The sequence below is a fragment of the Gadus macrocephalus genome, chromosome 14 (assembly GCF_031168955.1).
Source record: "Gadus macrocephalus chromosome 14, ASM3116895v1".
NCBI classification, from domain to species: Eukaryota; Metazoa; Chordata; class Actinopteri; order Gadiformes; family Gadidae; genus Gadus; species Gadus macrocephalus.
The window spans coordinates 23,230,051-23,253,974 of NC_082395.1; the positions used below are offsets into that span (position 1 = coordinate 23,230,051).

Here is a 23,924-nt window from a genome sequence, read left to right on the forward strand (position 1 = left end):
TCTATGTAGGCCTACTTATTAAACAAGTGGTTGAAAATATCTGAAAATCTTATGTTTTCTGAGGGATAACAAAAGTTTTGGGGTGACTTCTATTTAGGTCCATGAGATAGATGCACCTGGGTGGGTTTTACTCAACATTGGCAAATGTGATGGTTATGCAATAAAAAATGTAATGGAAGTACTGGCTGGATTTGTGTCCTTGTTGTGGTGGTGCAGGTGTTTGTTTGTGTGTGTTTTGTAAAAAAGACAAAACATCAATGAATTGAATGTGGGAAAAAAGGAACTGACTGGATTGGTTGAAATATTGAGGAGCACAAAATTTTATATTTAATTAAAAAAGTAAAGGAAAACAGAGCTCTGAAGTATTTGTGTGTCAACCTTTTCCCAATTTCAAGTCTTCCACACTCCCAGACTGCTTGGTCACATCCAGTATTAAAGTGTTTTAAACATCCATCCCTAGAAAGGTCTTCAAAATTAGGTGCTAGGTATTGAGATTTTGCTCTCAGAGTGCACCAGATTAATGCATGTTCAAAATCTTTGCCTGGGGGGGCCGGACCCCACCCCCAGGCATTTGTCCCCCCCAATGTTGAAACCATGGCTACACCTCTGGTTTGGTGAAATGGAGCCAGACTTGCGATCGCTTCCTCCTCTCCATGATGCTAACTCGTTGTTTGAAGGTTGTTGGCGCGCGCAGGGTCGTCCCGATTTTTTTTCGAGTAAACCGGAAAACGTGGTGCGGAATCTTTAAGAAGAATCGATAACGTTGGAGGCGTACGATTACAATGTAATGGGTTAGTTGGAACCGGTTCTGAGTAGGAACCGGTTCTCGATTCCCACCCCTACCCAGTATTACCCAATATTTACTGACTATAAAATGTGAATGAATATATAACATTAAAAATGTAGGCTATATATATTAAATATATATATATATTTTGGGGGGTTGGGGGGGGGGGGCTCCATAACTGAATTCTGTCAGGGGGCCCTGAATTCCTAGGGACGTCCCTGCAGAGAAGCCTATGCTTTTGCTCTGGTAGGTTCACTATACAAAGCACTGTACCCAGTATATCAGTTTTCTTAAAGTAAATTCATGTTTAAGTTGATAACTTCGATGTGTTATATTATTTTCCATGCACTGTTACGATCGTACTGCAGTTTGCATGTTCTACAGAAAGTTTATTAATACTTTTCTTATGACCTTGGGTTTCTACATGCTAAGGCTAACGTGACTAGCCGTAAACTCCGCTAGCCACGTCCATGCTTTTAAAGTACTGTTTGATCTATCATGAATGGATTGAACTTTTTAGTTAAACATGCATTGAAAGTAATATTACTCTCCTTCTACCATGCGTGTATGTTGAACCTCAGTTTAACTTCTGTATATGTTTGAGACAACAGCAAATATTAAGCGAGTACCCCCGAACGTTAATTAGCTATTGTTCCATGACCAGACATTCTGTCTGGCGTGCCTCGCTGGCTAGCAGGCGCTGATAGTGTATAATGGGATATTGACGTGGTATGTTGCCTGTATGTAACGCAATGCATTCTTTATATTTTGCTTGTGCAGATGCTGTACGTGTACATCAAATCCTGATGGCAATGTTTTGATTTATTTTCTAAAGGTATGTGGCTCCATAATGTAAATAGGTTCTAATAAAGTGCTGTAACTGCACTAAATTTTTTGTATGCATTTTCTATTACTGAAGTAATCATCAGAGAAGCCTATGCTTTTGATCTGATGCTGTATGTGTACATTAAATCCTGATGGCAATGTTTCGATTTATTTTCTAAAGGAAAATAAAATAAAGAAAATTCAACAGTTTTGCCTCCGTCTCCCTGATGCTTGACCATCAGGTCAAGCATCAGGGAGACGCGGTTACACCACCCCAAAATAATATCTGGTCTCACCCTGGCCATCCCACTGAAAAAGTTCGAGCTCCGCTACTGCATATAATATGTAAGGGATAATCACCTCTAGGCAGGGCAATAAACAGTTTGAAATGCCCAGCTGAGAGCCGGTCATATCAAACTGTTTATTGCCCTGCCTTGAGGTGATTATCCCATTTATTCGACTTCTTGCTTGCCAACATAAAACAATTCAAATACTTTATTAATTATCTCATCTCGCATCTTCATCCGCTTATCCGGGGTCGGGTCGCGGGGGGAGCAGCTCAAGCAGGGGGCCCCAGACTTCCCTTTCCCGGGCCACATTGACCAGCTCTGACGGGGGGATCCCGAGGCGTTCCCAGGCCAGTGTGGAGATATAATCTCTCCACCTAGTCCTGGGTCTTCCCCGAGGTCTCCTCCCCACTGGACGTGCCTGAAACACCTCCCAAGGGAGACGCCCAGTGGGCATCCTTACCAGATGCCCGAACCACCTCAGCTGACTCCTTTCTAAGTAGGAGGAGCAGCGGCTCTTTTCCGAGTTCCTCACGGATGGCTGAGCTTCTCACCCTATCCTTAAGGGAGACGCCAGCCACCCTTCTGAGAAAACTCATCTCGGCCGCTTGTACCCGCGATCTCGTCCTTTCGGTCATCGCCCAACCCTCATGACCATAGGTGAGGATAGGAACGAAGATCGACCGGTAGATCGAGAGCTTTGCCTTGCGGCTCAGCTCTTTTTTCGTAACAACGGTGCAGTAAAGCGAACGCAATATCGCCCCCGCTGCTCCGATTCTCTGGCTAATCTCATGCTCCATTGTACCCCCACTCGCGAACAAGGGTACAAGGGTACTTGAATTCCTTTACTTGGGCTAAGGACTAATTTCCTACCCGGAGTAAGCAATCCACCGGTTTCCTGCTAAGAGTCATGGCCTCAGATTTAGCGGTGCTGATCCTCATCCCAGCCGCTTCACACTCGGCCGCCAGCCCGATCCAGTGAGTGCTGAAGGTCACAGGCCGATGATCCAATGAGGACCACATCTGCAAAAAGCAGTGACGAGATCCTCAGACCACTGAACTGCAACCCCTCCCCACCACGACTACGCCTCGATATCCTGTCCATGTATATCACAAACAGGATTGGTGGCAAGGCGCAGCCCTGGCGGAGACCAACACCCACTGAGAACGAAACTGACTGGCTGCCGAGGGACAGCAGTCGAAAACTGCATTGTTCCTCTTCAATCTGAGGTTCGACGATCGGCCGGACCCTCCTTTCCAGCACCTTGGAGTAGACTTTACCAGGGAGGCTGAGAAGTGTGATACCCCTGTAATTGGCACACACTCTCTGGTCCCCCTTTTTGAACAGGGGAACCACCACCCCGGTTTGCCACTCGGCTCAATGCCCCCAACCTCCACAGGAATGCCAGAAAAACTAAGCCGGAGGTGTGAGTTGAAGATACCTAGGACGGGGGCCTCCTCCAGACGTTCCCAATTCACCCACGCTACTCGTTTGGGCTTACCAGGTCTATCCGGAAATTTCCCCCATTCCCTGATCCAACTCACCACCAGATGGTGGTCGGTTGACAGTTCCGCCCCTCTCTTAACCCGAGTGTCAAAAACATGCGGCCTCAGATCAGATGACACGATCACGAAATCGATCATTGATCTTCGGCCTAGAGTACTCTGGTACCAGGTACACTTATGAGCACCCTTATGTTCGAACATGGTGTTCGTTATGGATAATCCATGACTAGCACAGGAGTCCAATAACAAACGACCGCTCGGGTTTAGATCAGGGAGGCCGTTCCTCCCCAGCACGCCTCTCCAGGTGTCTCCATCGTTGCCCACGTGGGCGTTGAAGTCTCCCAGCAGAACTACGGAGTCCCCTACTGGAGCCCCATACAGGACTCCCTTCAGGGTCTCCAAGAAGGCTGAGTACTCTGAACTGCTGTTTGGTGCATACGCACAAACAACAGTCAGAGTTTTCCCCCTACAACCCTTAGGCGTAGGGAGGCGACCCTCTCGTCTACCGGGGTAAACTCCAACACCGCGGTGCTAAGCCGGGGATTTATGAGTATCCCCACACCCGCCCGGCGCCTCACTCCGGAGAAGAATAGAGTCCAACCCCTATCCAGGAGTACGGTACCAGAGCTGAGACTGTGCATGGAGGTAAGCCCCACCAGATCTAACTGATAGCGCTCCACCTCACTCACAAGCTCCGGTTCCTTTCCCCACAGCGAGGTGACGTTCCACGTCAGCTTCTGCCGCCCGGGTCTGGTCCGTCGAGACCCCTGACCTTCGCTGCCACCCATGTGGCTGCGCACCCGACCCCAACGGTTCTTCCCACAGGTGGTGGGCCCGTGGGATGAAGAGAGGGGGGGTGCAACGTAGTTTGTTCGGGCTGTGCCCGACCGGGCTCCGTGGCAAATCCAGCCACCAGGCGCTCGCCATCGAGCCCTCCGTCTGGGCCTGGCTCCAGACGGGGGACCCGGGCTTCCTCCGGGCCGGGTCACATCTCCTCTTCTTCCGTTATTCATTGAGGTTTTTGAACCATTCTGGTCCCTCACCTGAGACCACTCTGCCATGGGAGACCCCTTATGATCGATCAGACATGTTTTGGACACCTCGAAAGGCATTATCCCGCTTATAGCATGGTCACTTGCTAAAGAAAAGAAATTAAGATCATTCATTTATATTTTCATGAGTTTTACAATCCAAATATAACGTTTTTCACAAGCCATAATTTAGTTTCCCTGGTAACGCCTGAGGGTTTGACTAATGCCTGGCACAATCATTACCCTCCCGTAAAGTTCTTATGCAACGGAAACGTTGTTCACTCCTCCAGCAAATGGGACGGACCTTACCTACGACTTGGCAACGGGAGGTATTCTAATCCGCTGAGCTATGAGCCAGAGAGCTAACGTTATGAATTGTACATATTTATAATTCGAAATTCGTCCCAGCCTTTATACTACAGATACTCTAGGGTCTATAGCATATAAACGGGTTGCCGTATTACAGTTTAATTCATTTTTCGCAATTTATCAGCTCTCGTTTTGAAGACTAATCACCCCGCCATTCGTTTCAATGGGAATCGCGACGGTCTATACTTTCAACATAAAGTGTACATATTTATAATTTGAAATCCGTCCCAGCCTTTATACCACAGATACAATAGGGTCTATAGCATATAACCGCATTTTCTGATAACAGTTTAATGCATTTTTCACAATTCTCTCAAAGCTCTGGTTTTGAAGGCTGAACAGACAATTTGACTGACTTGCAGGTGTCCATATATCAGGGATTAATGGACACCCTGCAGCAAATAAGAATCAAGTATTCCAAAAAATACAAGCAGCGTATTGATCTACTATTTGATGAGCTGTGCATAGTCATCAGCAAGTAGAACCGACAAGTGAGCGGGTAACCTGCCGGCTTAATGCCCTCTTCCCAGCCAATCACGTTCAAGCATTCTTAAATGAAGTAGAAAGAAAATATCTAATATTGATTTGAGTTCTGCGTACAATGATTCATGTAGGCATAATGGAGAAGTCATAGTGATTGTGTGAGGAATAAGCTGGAAGCATTCATAGAAGTATCGGATTCTGCAGTGAGTGGAACTGACATGAGTGTGCTGTTTGTTACGCTAAACTGCGAATGGGAACTATTTTCCTTTTTTTCTTTTTCATTTCTCGGCAGATGAGCCAATTCCTGTTTCTTGTCGTTTAGGCTTCGAGAAGGTTCCAGCTGCAGGCTTGGGCGTCTATTTGTGTCTGCAGTGGGATGATATTGGACGCTTCTAGGAAATGCGAGTTGAGTGAAAATAAAAACAGTCATACACATTTGAGTAAGATATAAAGTAAAACTTTATCATGACATACAAGTTTAAAAGCCCTGAGAACCATATCTTTATATTACTAATGTGAACAAAACAGAATGTGTGAAAAACCACTTTGGAAAAGTGCTCTTCAATATAAACCAGCACAAACCGTTTTTTTACAAGCATTCATGTGCTTTGCCCTAATATTGTTTGACGTTTAAATCAAAGAAAAACTATAATATCAGTAATATCATTATTATCATGTCAATAATAACAACAGTACAAAAATATGCACAAACCCCACAGATTAATTAATATACGGAGCATTGTACAAGCCAAAAACAACATAAAATTGATTAATGAGGTATTTGATAACCACTTGCATATGCACCTGCCTTCTCTTCTCATTTACACGTCAGGTTCCTTTTTTTTCTTTTTTCTTTTTCAATTTTAAAACTGAATTAACTTCGAAATTGTCCGAAAGACACAAACTGCAGACGTTGTCCGATGTCCCCACTTCCTGAGTGATGAGGCCATGCTGGCTGTGGTCACACACACACGCACACACAAACTAATAATAAAATAAAAATTATAGTAATAATTTCAAAAAAATGCCACACTGAAGCCAAAAACTGCATTTCTTGTTACCGATGAAGCATCTCGGGCCTACAGGCCTCACGATGTACAGAACATGACTGCAGCCCAATGCCCTGAGGTAATACGGTCTACGAGGTAGGGGGTCTTCAGCAACACACACACACACACACACACACACACACACACACACACACACACACACACACACACACACACACACACACACACACACACACACACACACAGTGAAGTCGACAGGTTAGGGGAACGTTTCAATATGCGCCAGACTTTCTGTTTTATTTCCTTTGAGGGACCTTTGAGGAGAAGGTAAAACCCACACGCCTCCTACCTGCGGCTCGGAGCCCTTAACGGATGAGAACGAGGTTATAAATAAAATACGTGCGCGTTGTCCTTCTGTTTGGTGGAAGGCGCCCCCTGCTGCATAACTCCTGGTATTACATCCGCTATTAGCTGAAGGCGGAACAATCAACCAATACCCACTCCACCATGTTCACACAGACACACACATACACACACACACACACACACACAGAGACAGTAAGGCTCAACTATCAGTCTTCGCCATGTCAACTGATTGAATAAAACGAGGGGGTTTCCGACACATGCAGAGAGAAACCGTGTTTTTGGTTACACAGCCAAATAAAATCATGGAGCAAACTAAACTCGCAACTATAAAAACATCCGTAGAGACAAATAAATAGCTAACCTTGGTTGCCAGGGCAACAATATGAATGGTGACTGTGGTCGTTACACTGAACCCTTCCCCAAAAAGGGTTCAGCCTAACGCCCCCCCCCCCCCCCCCAGCCCAGAGCAGTGGAACACAGCCCAATGCAGCGGCCTGATCACAACCGCTGTGAACTCTTAAGGCAGCAACTACATCCATGAGCTAGTAAAGAAGTGGTTGAGAGTGGATCCAGAGCGACTTGTGCACCTTTGTCCCCTCCTGTGAGGCCGCCCCCCAGCCCGGCGGCAGGCCTCGAAGGCTTCCTTTACAATTAATCACGCCGCCCACATTCAGCGCCGTGGGTCTTTCTACAGCGCTGGAGCCACAAGCCAACGGAACGGCAGCGGTCCCTAGAGACGCCCGGCCCCCGAGAGACAGACAGACAGACTTTTGAGACGCCCGGCCCCCGAGAGACAGACAGACGTTTGAGACGCCCGGCCCCCGAGAGACAGACAAACATTTGAGGCGCCCGGCCTCCCAGATACAGACAGACGTTTGAGACGCCCGGCCCTGTCCCCCTAGGGCGTCGAGCAAGACCGCACCGCAGACGGAGTCAAATGCAGTGTTTAAGAAAGTAGGTCACCTTCTGAGGACGATTTCCTGACCTTGTCACGTTTTCCCTTCGACCGTAGCACTGGGGTTAGGAGTTAGCACATCTAATTTAATGCATAAGACTAATCACCTAACACCTGATTAGTTGAATGCTGGGTCGGAGAGGGAACGAACGGGCAGTGGAAATGGGAGTCCCTGGGGAATATATTGAAAAACACTGGTTTGAATAGAGCAATGAGCGCAGCCTCCAGTAGGGGAAGCTGCAGGAGACGGGGTCAGACACCCAGAAAGTCACTTTTATCATAAGGGATGGATTCCATAAGACTGAACTCTGCCTACAATTCTTGTCCAGTTAATCTCTAGAAAAGGAGTAGTGAATAAAGAGAAGCACACATGTCATCACATGCGTGCTCTACTGCAGACTTCCTGTAACTGACAGGAAGTAGGACTCCCCTGCACCTGATTTCGGCAGGCCTTTAGATTGTGTAAGGTTATAGCAATATTCTTTGGTATCTAGCTGTGCAATAACTAGTTGGAAGCTCACGTGGGCCAGGACATTCTCGTGGTAACACCCCACTCCACCGGGCTGATTGTACACATGAGGAGCATACCGCCTCCGTCTGGGAAAAACACACACATCTGCAAACGGAGGGTTTTGCATTACTCTGTGCCTCATTGTCCCTGGGACTGTGGGTCTTGTGTCACCGGCATGTTGTGTGGCCACACCGTGTTCTCATTGAGAATGCGGGTCTCTGATACCCCTCATGTACAGATGTGTGTGTTTTGCGTCCCACGGTAGCGGCGATCACAACCGAGTCTCTTGAGGGCTGAAACGATCAAAACACAACAGAGCAAAGAAAAACAAAAAAGGAAGGAAGTAAGACAAGAGAGAGAGCCAAGATGGCGAGCGATAAAGAGGAAGCCAGAGCGAGGGAGCGAATTCATCCTTGTTCAGTTTGGAACGCGCCCCCCCCCTCCCCCCCCCCCCCCCCCCCGCCCCAAATAAAAACAACAGCAGTGCTCTGTCACATAGGGTCTCGTCCGTTCAGGCGGGGATGAGCTCGGGCAGGGGTCTTGGGCCAGGGGGGGGGGGGGGGGGGGGCGCGGTGGTCTTCAGCCGCCCCCGCAGCCCCCCCCTCCCCCCGTGGTCAAGTGTCATTGGCGTTGCGGCGAGGTTCAGAGGTTTGAGGTATGTACGGTCTCTCTCCCGCCGTGGCGAGAGAGTCTGATGAGGTAAATCGTAGAACAACAGTCGGTCGGGACTTGTGCATTCCGTAGCCATGAGTCTCCTCACATTATATATCTCCGTCCTTTCTCTTTCTTTTTTTCGGTTTTTCTTTTCTTTTCAAAACGACAAAGTGGGGTCCCTTCGGGGGGACCCCCGCAGTGCTCCCTGAGACTTGAGCCCCCCTCCGGGGGTGGGGGGGGGGGGATAGACTGTCCGAGGTCATGCGGCTTCGCTGAGGTGGGGGTGGTCGTGTGTGAGCGGGGCTTCTCATTGGCTCCTGTAGCGGTGAGAGCAGACGCTCCACACCGTCTCCCCAGGGATGCAAACAGAAACCTGAGAGGGTGTGTGTGTGTGTGTGTGTGTGTGTGTGTGTGTGTGTGTGTGTGTGTGTGTGTGTGTGTGTGTGTGTGTGTGTGTGTGTCTTCCACCTGCTGTGGACGTTCCTCTGATTCGGACAGGAAGCTGCCTCATCAGGTGGCGACTTGGTGTGTGATTCAGTTGAGGCAGATTGTGTGATTGTTTCAGGGAAGGGTTGGGGGGGGGGGGGTTGGATGGGTTTGGGGTTGGATGGGGGTGGAGGGGGGGCCTTCTAGACTCAACCATTCCATTCATCTCTGATGGAACGGATGAGTCCTGAAGCGGGGGGGTCAGTATCGGGTACAGGAGGGGAGAGGGGAGGGTGGAGGGGGGATGAGGTATTCAACATGGTTTTACGAGCATCATGTCCCCTATTCCAACATGGCGGGGGGGAGGAGGCTGCGGTGGGGGGAGGGGTTGATTATACGTGTGTTCCCACCGGCAGCCTCTCTCTACCCCCTGATTGCAGCGAGGTAAAAACAAAAAAGAATACAAAAATAAAGTTGATTCAGGTTAAATATACTACAGCCCCTGAGGGAGGAAAACCGCTGTAGGTTAACATGATTTGAGGTATGTAAAAAGATGAAATAATAATTCTAAAAACACAAAATCCAAAAAAATAAAATAAAAACATCAAAATGGCAACAAACAAAACAAATGTCCTGAAAATAAAAACGTTTCAAGTTCAGTAAGTTTACCTGTCAGTCGGTTTTGGCTGAACTCTGATTGTGTTTAGCATGTACAAATACATGTGTGTAGGCGTACTGTGTGTGTGTGTGTGTGTGTGTGTGTGTGTGTGTGTGTGTGTGTGTGTGTGTGTGTGTGTGTGTGTGTGTGTGTGTGTGTGTGTGTGTGTGTGTGTGTTTGTGTCTATGGGTGTGTGTATGTGTGTTTATGTGTGTGTGTCTATGGGTGTGTGTATGTGTCCGTGAGCTGAGTAAGATGCTGTACACATGGGGGCGCGGCGTCGTAGCCCAGATCTCAGGCTCTGGGTTCTGGACGGCCAGGAGGTCGACTGGCTGATGAGGTAATTGTGCAACAGTTTGTCGATTCCTATCGGTTTCTCAATGTACTGTAAATTCATGCTGGGGCTCCGCCCGGATCCGAAGCCTGGGCCACGGGTACGTAGGGCCTCCAGAGTCATGGGGACCCTCCGGCAGCCGGCGCCGAGCAAGGGCCCTTGGAGGAGGAGGAGGAGGATGAGGCCGGGCTGAGTGTCTGGGCCGTCGGGGCAGAGAAGACGAAGCCGGAGCTGGGCCCGGGACCGGGGGCCGAGACCGGAGAGGCCGACAGGGTGGGCCCCGCGGGTCCCCCAGACTTCTGGGCGAACAGAGTCCCTGAAGCAGACAGGAGACAGCAGCGTTAGACTCTTAAACTCTGTTTCACGTAACGCAGAACGAGCCTTCAGACCAGCATCGCTGAAGAAAGGCGAAAACACGTGAGACACGGACGGACTGCTCAGTGGCCACCGCTGTCCCGTTAAGAACAGCTACGATCAGACCATTACTCAGATCAAACTCATATACGTATATACATACTTTTGATCTAGATATTAACTTAAGTAATAACGGTGTTGTTAGCTGGAAGCAGCTCGATTGAGCGCTTGTCCTCTGCAGCGGTTCAGAGCCTCGTGTGTTAACCAGAGGGAGTGTGTTGCGTGTTGTTTAGGAGTGGTGTACCAACCTGAGTACAGTGTGCCGTTCACCTCCACGGACACCGTGATGCTGGCGTTCCCGTTGGTCGAGATGCTCAGAGACATGTCCTGCGGCTTTTCATCTGCAGAGACAAGCGAGCGCGTGTGAGTTTGCCTCCTGGTTTGCATGTCAACCAGCATCCGGTTCCAGCGTGCAGCATCGTTGCCGTGGTGCGGTGCTGTGGTGGTTTGGAGGTGGGTTTAGGGGGTGTTAAGGTGGGTTCTGGTGTGTTGGGGTGCATTGAGGTGTGATCTGGTGCGTTGGGGGGCACTGGGTGTGTTATGGTGTGTTGAAGTGTGTAATGGTGTGTTATGGTGCATTGGGCCGTGTTATGGTGCACTGAGGTATGTTGAGGTGTGTTTTAGGTCTGTTGTTGTGTGTTGAAGTGTGTTGTAGTTGTATTTTTGTGTGTTTAGGGTGTGTTGTTGTCTCTGGCTGTGTGTTGAGGTGTGTTGTGTGTTCAGGTGTGTTTAGGGTGTGTTGTTGTCTGTTGTTGTGTTTGAGGTGTGTTTGAGGTGTGTTACGTGTTGAGGTGTGTTTGGGGTGTGTTGTTGAGTGTTGAGATGTGTTTAGGTTGTGTTGCTGTCTGTTGTTGTGTGTTGAGGTGTGTTTGAGGTGTGACGTGTGCTGAGGTGTGTTTTAGGCAACCCGGTCTCACGAAAATACGTGACACTGTCACGTTATTTAATCTATTGAACGTGATCAGGGACACGTGTTTTCAAATTTTTCGTGTCAAAAAGCACAAATTTCAAACCCATGTATTTCAATTGGAAGTATTTGTCGTGTCACTAAGCACGACTTCCAAACTAAGCTTCTGTCCGGGAGCGTTCTCCCTAATGTCCCTTAAGGAGCTCCGTACAGAACATTTATTGTTAAAAATTGTCTGTGATAACTAACAATATGACAGCTTTTGGCCACCCGTTTCTACTTAAACTTGTCTGTGAACAATATGACAGCTTTAGGCCACCCGTTTCTACTTTCACCTTTGATTCTGAGAAATTGTGACAATTCACGGATATTTTAAATGCAGGTGCGCTGCTCAGGCAAACCGCGAAGGAAAAAAGGGTAGCTGCTTCATCTGTTCTTTTTAGAATTGTATGTCTTGATGTTTTGATCTAGCCATAGATCTATTGTCTTGTTTTTGGCTATGTGAATGGAAGTCCGCGTCGATGCCTCGCAAGTCCAGTGTCGCGAGCGGACGTGACATCTAGAAATCATACCGTATAATAATGGGTTATCATTAATATTGATGTGTAGGGGTTGATTATAACTCGTGAATAATATTGTTTATACCACAGTCTGGGGGAATACTCGTATTCTGATTGGCTGCAGGGTGTATATTATCTCCTGATATAGGCCTACAGACACCAGCTAAGTAGTTCCAGTCAGTGTTGAGATTCTCTGCCCGAGCCCGACCCGACCCGACCCGCAGGCCGGGTCGGGCCGATATTTCCCACCACTGACTATCCTCGGGCCGGGCCTTTGATCGAGCGATTTTATTTTTATTTTATCATTGGTTTATTGGCCTAATCTGAGGAGAAATCTATGCCATAAACAGAAATATTATAGGTCTTTATTACACGGGTCTTCTCAATGCCGTGGAACGCTCCGTTCACTTGCATGGGTCCGGTTACTTGTCAACCCCTCTGCTGATCAACACTACGAATGCTGGTAACGAATAAATTGTAAAAAAGACACAGTGAAGTTATTTTTTTGTTTTGGCAGTAGCCGTGTAATAAGCGGGCTAATGTATAGAACGTCGCCGGTCAATATCGAAAATAAGACCCTTCAGGGCGAAGCAAGACACCTTTGCTGCGCGTCGGTGTACTGTTCGCCCTGGTGGGGCTTATTTTCCCAGATAATGACCGGCGTTCTATGCATTATCCCTACATATATATTTAGCAGAGTAGACTAAATGTGAACAAAGTTACATGACTTTCTTTATTAATCGAATGGGAAATGCAATAGGCCTATTTTAGCACCGAATCACCGTTAAACTTGTTTCTAATAACATTCCTAGCGAGAAATATACTTTTTACTTGCATAATCTTTAGTCAGTGATTACGTCTGATCTTTAGTTTTATAGTTATTAGGAAGATTTTATCGGCTCGCTCGCATGTTTCAACGACGTCAGGTTGCTAGGGACGCTGCTTTCGCTAGCTCACGTGTTTCCTGCGTTTGTGTTATTAAACCGTTACTTTATGTAGCCTAACTTTTAATGATATCATCTTGTTAGAAACACGTATATCTGAGAGCCAACCCAGTCGCCAAAAGCATACGTTGACAGTGTACGTTTTCGTGAACACTGGATTACGTCGCATTTCAACATAAAATAGCGTGTTATACACACACACACACACACACACACACACACACACACACACACACACACAATGTATTTCGCTGCTAAAACAACAACAACAGATATTCCCTCAATTATTGTTACTTTCAAAACGTTGGCCAAGGTGGAATATCCTTTTTATTTGGGCTGCTTCTAGGACATTTTGGGTGGATTTTGAACGGTATGTGGGCAGGACGTTTTTTGCAGGACCTGGCAACCCTGCGCTGTTGCCCGAGGTGCAGAAATGCTCCGGAACAGATCTGGATCCACTATGGCCAAAAGACTTGTATGCCCCCCCCCCCTTAAATAAATTCTATGGCAGAATAAAGAATAAATTCATGCATTATCATTCAACTTCAACATGTGTTTTTACAATTTAGCGTGGTGAAGGGGTGACGTGTGTTGGCCAACCCGGAAGTGAGCGTCGCCCTGGTTTCCCTTGACAAAAAGCCAACGGGTTTTTCCATTGGATTTTGGATTATTGCAGAAAAATTAGCATCTTTGAAGCACCTCCTCAAAAACTGAAAATAAATAAATAAATAAAAATATCTGTGCTCCAAAGAAAGAAATGTAAACCAATGCATTCTGAATGGGAGTGTTTCTCCGATTTTTCCATGCTACACAGAACGAAATGTAAACCCATGCAAATAAAGACTTCATGTTCATAATAATTTAAATATCATTAATCTGTGTGTAGAGTGGTATTCTATTTTTTTCAACGGGGCTGCATCCAGTCACTAGACCGTCATGGTTGCTATGGTGGTTGCTATCGACCGCCCCCCTCTAATCCTTACATGGTTCTAAAAACCACGCGGCAAAGGAGCTGCCGTCCATTGTGTTGTTTTTGTCGTAAACTAGGGTCCGATGGTTAAAAAATAGACAGATATTCCAAGGTATCCTTAAAAGGCAGCTTGGATGTTTTTATTTTCTGCAGTTTAGACTTCTTCTATAACCTATTTTTTAAAGCAAAACACCAAGCTCATTGATTTAACGAGGCAGGGTTATTTGAAACAATTTATTAAATAAATATTTATGAGAGGTCATTCCTTCTCCTGAGTTTGCTTCCTATTTATGTCTAGTGTACAACCCTACTGTCCACAAGCATCACCCCCCCCCCCCCCCCCCCCCCGGTGGCGTAAGGGGGCGAACAAGGTGTCCTTCAACATCTACGCTTCCACGCGATTGCAACGGTGCCACACATGAGCATATTCGAACATGTTTAATGGTAGTAATTAGCTGTCGAAATTGGAGGCCTTAATCAATAATGAGCAGCTATTGATTTACTTCCCGATAGAAATTTGTGACAAATGACATGTTATTTAGCATCTACACGTTGAGCAGAGTCCAATGACACCAAGCATGACACTCTAGCAAATGGTAACATGTATTTTGCATGGTACATATGGTCTAGGACATGATCTCGGTGTGGCAAGAGGGCGAGCTTGATCTCATTGGACTCAGCTTAACGTGTAGATGCTAAATAACATGTAATTTGTCAAAAATCTCCATCGGGAAGCAAATCTATAGCTGGTCATTATTGATAAAGGCCTCCAAAATCGACAGCTAATTACTACCCCGAAACATATTCAAATATGATCATGTGTGGCACTGTTGCAATCGCCTCGAAACGTAGATGTCCAAGGACACCTTGTTTGCCCCGTTACGCCTCCGGGAAGATATTTTCATACTTCTAATGGATTGATTCATATTTTAAGGTTCTCGGAGTGAGACTTTAAGCGGCTGCAGCAGAAGTGTTGAGACGAAAGATGATATCAAGACATTTATTGAATATTCCGATTCACATTATGATTCTTCGTCATAACTATCCGACCAAACATCCTTCACATTCACTGAGCGAAGATTATGAAAGTCCAGGCCCCCCCTTCCTGCACTCGGGGTCCGACTGGGCCAAGTTTCGGGCAGGAAGGGCCCTCGGGGTCCGTCCGGGCCAAGTTTCGGTGCGGGGGCCCTAGAATAAGGTATTCAAATTTCAGGGCGGTAGGACCTTCCTATCTCAAAAACTGTTTTTCCACCACATTCTGGACCATTAGGTCTTGCAGGCAACACTTCTGAGGGGCTTTGTCCAAATGACAGTCCATTTGGGAAAACTTTTTTTCTCTAAGGGCTAGAACTCCAAATCTCGGATATGTTGTTCTCTGGGCCCCGGGAAATGTGTGTAAACATTTCAGTATCCCTAGCGATCTCGAAAAGGCTGGAAAAGGGGCGTGACCTCCAACAGTACAGTAAATGTACATAAGACAGAGGTTAGTTTCTAGTCCCCATTTTTTGTGGGATGGATGTGTACATTTGTGGCTTAAGGTGTGTAGACACAGCTGGCCTGTGGCCACGTTTTTGAAGTCTGGGGTCAAAAGGTCAAAAGGAGCCGGCACCACGCCGCTTATGAGACAACAAAAGTTTATGTGTATTTCTCTCATAACTTTTTGTCATTATTAAAGAGAGGCCTGATTCTCAGATATGCAGGTTGGATGGCTATGGTGTAGGTCTGGGAAGAACTTCAGGCCAAAATCATGCAAGCGAGCCGCTGGGTGAGGGGCAACGAGATGGAGCACTTGCTGAGTCGTTTCCTGTAAGCCACAGGTTGAAGCGTATATGCGTCCTTTGAGACCCCCTTTGATATATAAGAGACCCAGAGGCTTACGTAAATGTTGTCGACTCAGTCACCTATTGCATCACTTCCTTTAGGGCTTCGGCCTCCTAATTGATCATTGTAGTATAATTGAATGCCCTCTTTCATATATATGATACCTCCACCACTGGGACGTGGCAGCAATTCTCCAAATCCATAAGGGGAGGGGGGGGGGGGGGGGGGGGTGATGCTTGTGGACAGTAGGGTTGTACACTAGACATAAATAGGAAGCAAACTCAGGAGAAGGAATGACCTCTCATAAATATTTATTTAATAAATTGTTTCAAATAACCCTGCCTCGTTAAATCAATGAGCTTGGTGTTTTGCTTTAAAAAATAGGTTACAGAAGAAGTCTAAACTGCACAAAATAAAAACATCCAAGCTGCCTTTTAAGGATACCTTGGAATATCTGTCTATTTTTTAACCATCGGACCCTAGTTTACGACAAAAACAACACAATGGACGGCAGCTCCTTTGCCGCGTGGTTTTTAGAACCATGTAAGGATTAGAGGGGGCGGTCGATAGCAACCACCATAGCAACCATGACGGTCTAGTGACTGGATGCAGCCCCGTTGAAAAAAATAGAATACCACTCTACACACAGATTAATGATATTTAAATTATTATGATCATGAAGTCTTTATTTGCATGGGTTTACATTTCGTTCTGTGTAGCATGGAAAAATCTGAGAAACACTCCCATTCAGAATGCATTGGTTTACATTTCGTTCTTTGGAGCACAGATATTTTTATGTATTTATTTATTTTCAGTTTTTGAGGAGGTGCTTCAAAGATGCTAATTTTTCTGCAATAATCCAAAATCCAATGGAAAAACCTGTTGGCTTTTTGTCAAGGGAAACCAGGGCGACGCTCACTTCCGGGTTGGCCAACATACGTCACCCCTCCACCACGCTAAATTGTAAAAACACATGTTCAAGTTGAATGATAATGCATGAATTTATTCTTTATTCTGCCATAGAATTTATTTAAGGGGGGGGGGGGCATACAAGTCTTTTGGCCATAGTGGATCCAGATCTGTTCCGGAGCATTTCTGCACCTCGGGCAACAGCGCAGGGTTGCCAGGTCCTGCAAAAAACGTCCTGCCCACATACCGTTCAAAATCCACCCAAAATGTCCTAGAAGCAGCCCAAATAAAAAGGATATTCCACCTTGGCCAACGTTTTGAAAGTAATAATAATTGAGGGAATATCTGTTGTTGTTGTTTTAGCAGCGAAATGCATTGTGTGTATGTGTGTGTGTGTGTGTGTGTGTGTGTGTGTGTGTGTGTGTGTGTGTGTGTGTGTGTGTGTGTATAACACGCTATTTTATGTTGAAATGCGACGTAATCCAGTGTTCACGAAAACGTACACTGTCAACGTATGCTTTTGGCGACTGGGTTGGCTCTCAGATATACGTGTTTCTAACAAGATGATATCATTAAAAGTTAGGCTACATAAAGTAACGGTTTAATAACACAAACGCAGGAAACACGTGAGCTAGCGAAAGCAGCGTCCCTAGCAACCTGACGTCGTTGATACATGCGAGCGAGCCGATAAAATCTTCCTAATGACTATAAAACTAAAGATCAGACGTAATCACTGACTAAAGATTATGCAAGTAAAAAGTATATTTCTCGCTAGGAATGTTATTAGAAACAAGTTTAACGGTGATTCGGTCCTAAAATAGGCCTATTGCATTTCCCATTCGATTAATAAAGAAAGTCATGTAACTTTGTTCACATTTAGTCTACTCTGCTAAATATATATGTAGGGATAATGCATAGAACGCCGGTCATTATCTGGGAAAATAAGCCCCACCAGGGCGAACAGTACCCCGACGCGCAGCAAAGGTGTCTTGCTTCGCCCTGAAGGGTCTTATTTTCGATATTGACCGGCGACGTTCTATACATTAGCCCGCTCATTACACGGCTACTGCCAAAACGAAAAAATAACTTCACATGCTGTGTCTTTTTTACAATTTATTCGTTACCAGCATTCGTAGTGTTGATCAGCAGAGGGGTTGACAAGTAACCGGACCCATGCAAGTGAACGGAGCGTTCCACGGCATTGAGAAGACCCGTGTAATAAAGACCTATAATATTTCTGTTTATGGCATAGATTTCTCCTCAGATTAGGCCAATAAACCAATGATAAAATAAAAATAAAATCGCTCGATCAAAGGCCCGGCCCGAGGATAGTCAGTGGTGGGAAATATCGGCCCGACCCGGCCTGCGGGTCGGGTCGGGTCGGGCTCGGGCAGAGAATCTAAACCCTGACTGGAACTACTTAGCCGGTGTCTGTTGGCCTATATCAGGAGATAATACACACCCTGCAGCCAATCAGAATACGAGTATTCCCCCAGACTGTGGTATAAACAATATTATTCACGAGTTATAATCAACCCCTACACATCAATATTAATGATAACCCATTATTATACGGTATGATTTCTAGATGTCACGTCCGCTCGCGACACTGGACTTGCGAGGCATCGACGCGGACTTCCATTCACATAGCCAAAAAGAAGACAATAGATATATGGCTAGATCAAAACATCAAGACATACAATTCTAAAAAGAACAGATGAAGCAGCTACCCTTTTTTCCTTCGCGGTTTGCCTGAGCAGCGCACCTGCATTTAATATATCCGTGAATTGTCACAATTTCTCAGAATCAAAGGTGAAAGTAGAAACGGGTGGCCTAAAGCTGTCATATTGTTCACAGACAAGTTTAAGTAGAAACGGGTGGCCAAAAGCTGTCATATTGTTAGTTATCACAGACAATTTTTAACAATAAATGTTCTGTACGGAGCTCCTTAAGGGACATTAGGGAGAACGCTCCCGGACAGAAGCTTAGTTTGGAAGTCGTGCTTAGTGACACGACAAATACTTCCAATTGAAATACATGGGTTTGAAATTTGTGCTTTTTGACACGAAAAATTTGAAAACACGTGTCCCTGATCACGTTCAATAGATTAAATAACGTGACAGTGTCACGTATTTTCGTGAGACCGGGTTGGTTTTAGGTGTGTTGCCTGTTGAGGTGTGTTTAGGGTGGGTTGTTGTCTCTTGTTGTGTGTTGAGGTGTGTTTGAGGTGTGTTACGTGTGAGGTGTGTTTGGGGTGGGTTGTTGAGTTATGCGGTGTGTATGGGGTGTGCTGTGGTCTGTTGTTGTGTGTTTGCGGTGAGTCCTTACGTGACGGACCTCTGGTGGTGATTGAGGGCGCTGCCAGCCGCAGGTTCATGGGCACCTGTGAGGCCATGGCCAGCAGGTTGTGCTGGAAGGCCTGCTGCATGAGGCGCTGCTGCTCCTCAGCCAGCCGCGCCATCTTCCTCTCCGGGCCCTCGCCGCCGCCCGTCTCCAGCTTCTCCCGGAGCTGCTCCAGGGTGGCCGCGCGGGCCAGGCCGGCTACCTGCTGCTGGCCCAGCGCCATCGCCATGTTGGAGCGCACCCCCAGCATGGAGGAGGCCAGGTCTTCTGGGAGGACCGCGGGGGGGAGGAGGGGAGAGAGAGAGGGGGGGGGGGGGGGGGGAGGGGGGAGAGGCAGGGAGAAAGTTAATGCCGTGATGGAGCCGGGATTTGGAGGAGTGACGTTTGAAGCTCAACCTGCGCATCGGAGGCCGCATGGAGGTTCCTTTGACCACAGAGTGAGGTGGTCAAAACTAACCGTAACCGTAAAGACGTGAGAGGTGGGATAACGCACATGTCAAATAAACGGTTTCTCTGGTTGCCGGCGCTTACGACCGCGGCAAACCTTCTCAGCCGGTCGGTTCTCTGTACTTGTTGAAGCACTTCAACTAAGATGATTAATCCAAGGTTGTGGGGGGGGGGGGCCTTGCCACGGTTCTGGCAGAATCGTGGGGAGGACCCCATTCACAGACGCACCGCGGCTACTGAGGCTACCCATTCAGCGACGCAATGTGGCAACTGTCAGGCTTAAAGACGGGGACCGGATTCCCCTAGAGCAGAGCGCAGATCAGAGAAGAGCCTTGGGTAATGACGGCTATCTAGAGAGTCCATTGATGTGGACGGCCGCCTTTGAACGGCAGGGGCCATAAAGCGTCCCTGCAGCGTGGGAATGCTCCATTAATCAGTGGTACACGGACGTGCCCCGGGGCCATTTTGTGTCAGACATGTTGACCTACCAGACACACAGACCCGCTCCCACACACACACTCAACGTCAGGATCAACTAAAAGGTACACTATGCAATGTTTGCTTATACAAATTCATAAACGTTCAGAGTTCACCTAGCCCAATCCCAAATCCCCTCTTACACACTCATTGTATGTTGTACGTCCTGGCACTTAATGTACGCACTTATTGTATGTTGTACGTCCTTGCACTGAAAAAAAATAGTACTCCAGAAACATTCTGGAGTAGGAGCCCTGACCCAGATCCATGGAGCATTATGTTAGAGTTTATAACAGACTGTTAGCCTTAATCTTGAGGAGAACCACTTAATTGTCATCAAGACCTTTAGTCTTGATGTACTGAAACCGCTCTCACCAAAATAATTAGCGACCTCAGACAAAACTCTGATGCAAATAAAGTTTCTATCCTTATCCTATTAGATCTTAGTGCAGCATTTGATACCATTGATCACGACATCCTAATCAATAGACTTGAAAATCTTATTGGGTTCTCTGAGTGTATTGAACTGGATCAAAACATATATTAGAGGAAGGAAGTTTTGCGTTAGTCTAGGAGACCATATGTCAGAGAAACATGAAAGCTGCTACGGGGTTGCACAAGGGAGCTGTTTAGGTCCATTACTCTTTTCTCTTTATATGTTACCACTCAGTGACATCATCAGAGAATATAGTATAGATTTTCAAAGCTACGCGGATGACACCCAACTGTATATTTCCGCTGAACCTAATGATGCGAAGGCCATAAACTCCATTACCAACTTTTTATTGGCAATAAACAAATGGATGAACAATAACTTTCTAAAACTAAATGAGGACAAAACTGAAGTCCTACTTATCGGCCCCAAATTAAAAAGAGAGATGCAAATCAAGAATCTAGGAGGTTTAACCCGGTGGATTAAACCTGAGGTGATAAATCTCGGTGTCATCCTGGACTCAGATTTGAATTTCAACTCCCACATTAACAAAGTGACCTAAACAGCTTTCTTTCACCTCAGGAACATAGCAAAGGTACGACCATTCATAAACCAAAATGATGCCAGCTTATTCATGCTTTCATATCGAGCCGGCTAGACTACTGTAATTCACTTTTCGCTGGTCTTCCCAAGAAAACAACTGAAAGACTCCAGCTCATTCAAAACTCTGCAGCTAGACTATTAACCAAAACTAAAAGGAGAGAACACATTAGTCCTGTCCTAGCTACTTTACACTGGCTTCCTGTTACCTTTAGAATTGACTTTAAGGTCCTCCTCCTCACATACAAAGCTCTAAATGGACAAGGCCCTAGCTACATTGCTAACTCTCTTACTAACTACACACCAGCTAGAACACTGCGATCATCAGATACAGGTCTGTTACAGGTCACCAGAAGCAGTCATAAGAAGATTGGTGACGCAGCCTTTTTCAACTACGCCCCAAAATTATGGAACACATTACCCATTAATATTAGGGAAGCAAACACGCTAGACACCTTTAAAAAGCAGCTTAAAACCTTTCTTTTTACCAAAGCATTTTATTAATTTTTATCTGGCACTATTTATTTCTCTGTAACTTGCACTATTTTTACTATTTCTCTTTTAAACTGTTTTAAGGGTTTTATATTTATTTTATCATGATTTTAGTAAGCCTATCAGAACACCAGGTTCTGATACGATGTTGATCATTTTGTATTTATCTTTTACTCTATGTATTGCTCCTGCTGCTTGCTTTTATTCATTTTATGTAAAGCACTTTGAATTGCAAATCTTGTACGAAATGTGCTATATAAATAAAGTCTTACTTACTTACTTACTTTAAGCGGACCATCCCATATGCAAACGGTAAACAAGAGATGAATACACACGCATTGGCTGAGCAAACAGACAACCCTTAACACACAAGTATTACTGCATGGAGGCTCCGTTAATACGGCAAACACACATAACACTAAATACCAGGGGAAACAGTACAATGGAAAACATGATGGAACAATGAACGATGAACAAAGCAACACTATGTTTGAAACAATAACGAGCCTTAATTCAATAATTACTGAACAGAATTAATCCATATTCATTTTCGATTGACCGTATGATTATTTCTAATATTTTAAATGTGTCTTTCAAGAAAAAAATCCTAGATACCACTTGCAGTACCCGCGCATACTACAGATTGACAAACAGTTTCAGAACACATTTCAAATCACCTTTTTGCACATGCAACTTTGAGATCAGTGCAGAAAATAAACGCTGGATCAAGTTAATAACTTAAAGGAGGCATATTATGGTGTTTTCCCAACAAATAAACATAGTATTTGAGTTCCAGAAAACATGTTTTTGAAGCTGTTTGCTTGAAATAGCGTTTAGGAAAAAAAATCTCCCCTGCCGCTTTTCCCCTCTGTTTCAGTCCCTTCAGAATGCGCTGTTTCTGGTGTCTGTAATGCAAATGATCTGCTGCCCTTTGACCAATGAGCTGTCAGACTGAACCACAGCATGGAGGAGAAGGGATTGTTGGTGTCTGCGGACTCCTGGAGCTCTTTATCTATATAATATAATATAGTATAATAATATGTTTGGGTATTTATATAATATTATATCTAATATCACGGCCAAAAGCTATGTGCGCCTCGGATGATATTATGAATCATAAAGACTGTGTCTGACGTCTCTGGTACTTCCACAACAAGTAAAGACTCGTTATCTCGGTCATGGTTGAGAAGAATTGGGGGAAAGGTACTTTGGCCTTGACTCTCTGATGTCCATGAACCGCGACATGGAGGGGAAAGGGATTAGCTCCCGGAGTACACCGCCGAAGCTTTGGCGGTGGCTGGACGGCTTCGGTGGCGGCCGGACGGCTTCGACGGCGGACGTAGCTCGCCGGCAGTCTGGCAGCTCAGCTCCGGGAGTACAATCCCTTTCTCCTCCATGTCTCCTCCTCCGGACTGCTGCCGAATCTTCTGGCGCTGAAGCAGTCCGGCAGAGAAAGAGATTGTACTCCCGGAGCTGAGCTGCCGCCGAGTTCCCCCCGCCGGAACTGCTCGTCCGCTTGTCCACAAAATCGTAGCTATACTCTGATTGGAGGGGAGTGGGGAAGTGGGACGTAATATTCAAGTGTGCTCCCTTCCTTCCACGCTCGTTTGGTAACTGTAAGCTGGGTACTCTCAGAAATGAATATCTCACTCAAAAAAAGCATGTACAGACTTTTTTCAAAGTTTGTATGCGTGTTGGAGCACCAGAGACCCAAAACAACACCCCAAATCCCAGGAAAAGTGTTGTTTTCATAATATGTCCCCATTAAGAGTGGCTGGTTGTAGTTCTCTCTAATGAAGACAGAGGGCGCTACTCCTACGTTAATGCGTCCCTGCTAATAAAGCGAACATGCCCCTCCAGCCAGCCACTGGCCAGACCCCCGGGAGCTGGAGCCTTTAAACGTTTTGGCCCAATTGGTCCTGATAAAAGGCCAGAGACCTCATAAAACACACAAACAGCCTTTCCTCTGGAATGTGTTTGTCCGGGGGAACACTGGCCACACTTTTTCCAGTCCCTCATTAAGTCGTACCCCATACCACCACCACAGACCAGCAACGCCTACGGCAAGCCCAGTGGAACAATCCCCCGCGTCATCTACCAACCCCGCCCTCCACACGTCTGAGCGATACTCCAGACCAGGTCGACGCCATTCAGAGGAGGGGGATGCCATTCAGAGACGATCCGCAGCTTCTTGGGACACCATTCAGAGACGCACCGCAGCTACTGGGGATGCCATTCCCATAAGCCACGGTGCGTCCCTGAATGGCGTCCTGTCCTACCATTCAGAGACTGTGCGCATCTGAAAGGCGTCCTCCTCTAGCAGGGTGCGTCTCTGAATGGCGTCCCCAGTAGCCACTTCTTTCGGGCTTAAAGACGAGGGCCGCATTCCCTTCACACCACATCCT

At 46.3% G+C, this 23,924-nt stretch overlaps 1 protein-coding gene across 3 annotated transcripts in view; it reads right to left on the reverse strand.

The window, feature by feature from the left end:
• Positions 1 to 9,954: 9,954 nt before the first annotated feature.
• Positions 9,955 to 23,924, reverse strand: part of LOC132471731 (AT-rich interactive domain-containing protein 3A-like) — a 24,029-nt gene continuing 10,059 nt past the window's right edge. The window contains exons 5-7 of one of the 3 annotated variants that reach the window (XM_060070965.1): positions 19,065 to 19,337; positions 10,865 to 10,957; positions 9,955 to 10,518 (exon numbers count right to left, since the gene is read on the reverse strand). In XM_060070965.1, the coding sequence (XP_059926948.1) occupies positions 10,322 to 10,518; positions 10,865 to 10,957; positions 19,065 to 19,337 (563 nt within the window). In that variant the 3' untranslated portion in view covers positions 9,955 to 10,321. Of the gene's footprint in view, positions 10,519 to 10,864; positions 10,958 to 19,055; positions 19,338 to 23,924 lie in introns of all 3 variants that reach the window. The other 2 variants (XM_060070964.1, XM_060070963.1) reach the window with 2 other exon arrangements.